General features: G+C 40.8%; 1 protein-coding gene across 4 annotated transcripts in view; it reads left to right on the top strand.

Annotated features, from left to right (window-relative positions):
* Positions 1-1,735, top strand: part of LOC101648757 (CCHC-type zinc finger nucleic acid binding protein) — a 4,482-nt gene extending 2,747 nt beyond the window's left edge. The window contains exons 2-5 of one of the 4 annotated variants that reach the window (XM_045290038.1): positions 98-238; positions 336-428; positions 566-767; positions 1,531-1,735. In XM_045290038.1, the coding sequence (XP_045145973.1) occupies positions 115-238; positions 336-428; positions 566-767; positions 1,531-1,648 (537 nt within the window). In that variant the 5' untranslated portion in view covers positions 98-114 and the 3' untranslated portion in view covers positions 1,649-1,735. Of the gene's footprint in view, positions 1-97; positions 239-335; positions 429-565; positions 768-1,530 lie in introns of those variants that run through there. The other 3 variants (XM_004702360.2, XM_045290037.1, XM_004702358.2) reach the window with 3 other exon arrangements.
* The last annotated feature ends 6 nt before the right edge of the window (positions 1,736-1,741 follow it).

Genomic DNA, 1,741 nt, shown 5'->3' with positions numbered 1-1,741 from the left:
CCCCCCCAGTAATTTTTTTGAAGCACATTTATAAGGGGGGGTTAAAAGTAAAAACTTAATTTTAGGTGGTTTAATGTCTAATATCTTTAATATCTAGGAAACCTAACTGCAGCCATGAGCAGCAACGAATGCTTCAAGTGTGGGCGCTCTGGCCACTGGGCCCGGGAATGCCCTACTGGAGGAGGCCGCGGCCGCGGAATGAGAAGCCGTGGCAGAGGTGGTTTTACCTCGGATAGAGGTATTTTGTTGAATTAAAAAAAATTGAGTATTTCAATGTTCAATGGTGTTAAGACTGGTCTAATTATCCTTTTTTCACTCCCTTTGGCCAAAAATAGGTTTCCAGTTTGTGTCCTCGTCTCTTCCAGACATCTGTTACCGTTGTGGTGAGTCTGGTCATCTTGCCAAGGATTGTGATCTTCAGGAGGATGGTAAGTATTTAACCCCTTCTCTTCTTGCTGGAGTGTGGCATTGGGAAGGGGTTTCCACTTTGAGGTTTCATATTGTATGGTTTAAAATACTTGATAAAGGTTTTATAGTCTTGTTCTGCTTCCTTTCCTTATTGTTGAAGCCTGCTATAACTGCGGTAGAGGTGGTCACATTGCCAAGGACTGCAAGGAGCCCAAGAGAGAGAGAGAGCAGTGCTGCTACAACTGTGGCAAACCAGGCCACCTGGCTCGTGACTGTGACCACGCAGATGAGCAGAAGTGCTACTCTTGTGGAGAATTTGGACACATCCAAAAAGACTGCACCAAAGTGAAGTGCTACAGGTAAGTTATTAAAATATTGCTAAAGAAAACATTGCAAATTTTTCTATATACATAGAATATATACATGAATTCTGTATACATAGACGGACCCTGTATGTAGATTGATCATGCATCCCATCAAAGCTTGAGAACAAATAGAGCAATTTCAGCATTCATGATCACCTTACCTTCACATAAGTTTGTGTTGTGCCAGGATTGCTTGTACCCTATGACATTTGGACAGTCCGTACAACCACGGGATTTCTTGGTGTTTTAAAAATACATAGGAACGTTAAAATAATATCAAGCTTCCACAGATTACCTGCTCCTCCTCATAAAAAGAACAGTAAATAACCGGCCAGCCAATTTGTAATGCCCTATGTCAGTCTCCTGTCCATTTCCTGAGATTGCTTTTGTAGTTTTATAATTTACACACACACACACACACACACCCCTAAACCATCTTTGGAGTTTGTGAATGTGACATAAGATAAACTGCACATATTTAAAGTGTACTTATTTAAGTTTGACAGACAACTATGAAACCTTAGACATTACTTTGTAATAAAAGTATCACCAGATGCTTAATGTCTCAATGGGAAAAAATTAATTTTATGGTTTAAGCTTCCTCCTATCAATATCTACCCTCAAATTTAGAGATTAAAGGTAAGCTTTGTTGTCTAAAACAGAAAAACACATTGTCTGCTTTGCATACTGTATACCCCCACCCCAATTGACTGTCCTATTTTTACCAATGAGAAAATTCTTTTACTTTCCTTTTTAGGTGTGGTGAGACTGGTCATGTAGCCATCAACTGCAGCAAGACGAGCGAAGTCAACTGCTACCGCTGTGGCGAATCAGGGCACCTTGCACGGGAATGCACAATTGAGGCTACAGCTTAATTATTTTCCTTTGTCGCCCCTCCTTTTTCTGATTGATGGTTGTATTCTTTTCTCTGAATCCTCTTCACTGGCCAGAGGTTGGCAGATAGAGGC

This window comes from Echinops telfairi, unplaced genomic scaffold (assembly GCF_000313985.2).
Source record: "Echinops telfairi isolate 266 unplaced genomic scaffold, ASM31398v2 ScPeMD7_31;HRSCAF=116, whole genome shotgun sequence".
Classification (NCBI taxonomy): Eukaryota; Metazoa; Chordata; class Mammalia; order Afrosoricida; family Tenrecidae; genus Echinops; species Echinops telfairi.
The sequence above is the reverse complement of the archived record's forward strand: the minus strand, read 5'-3'. Positions and strand labels throughout refer to the sequence as shown.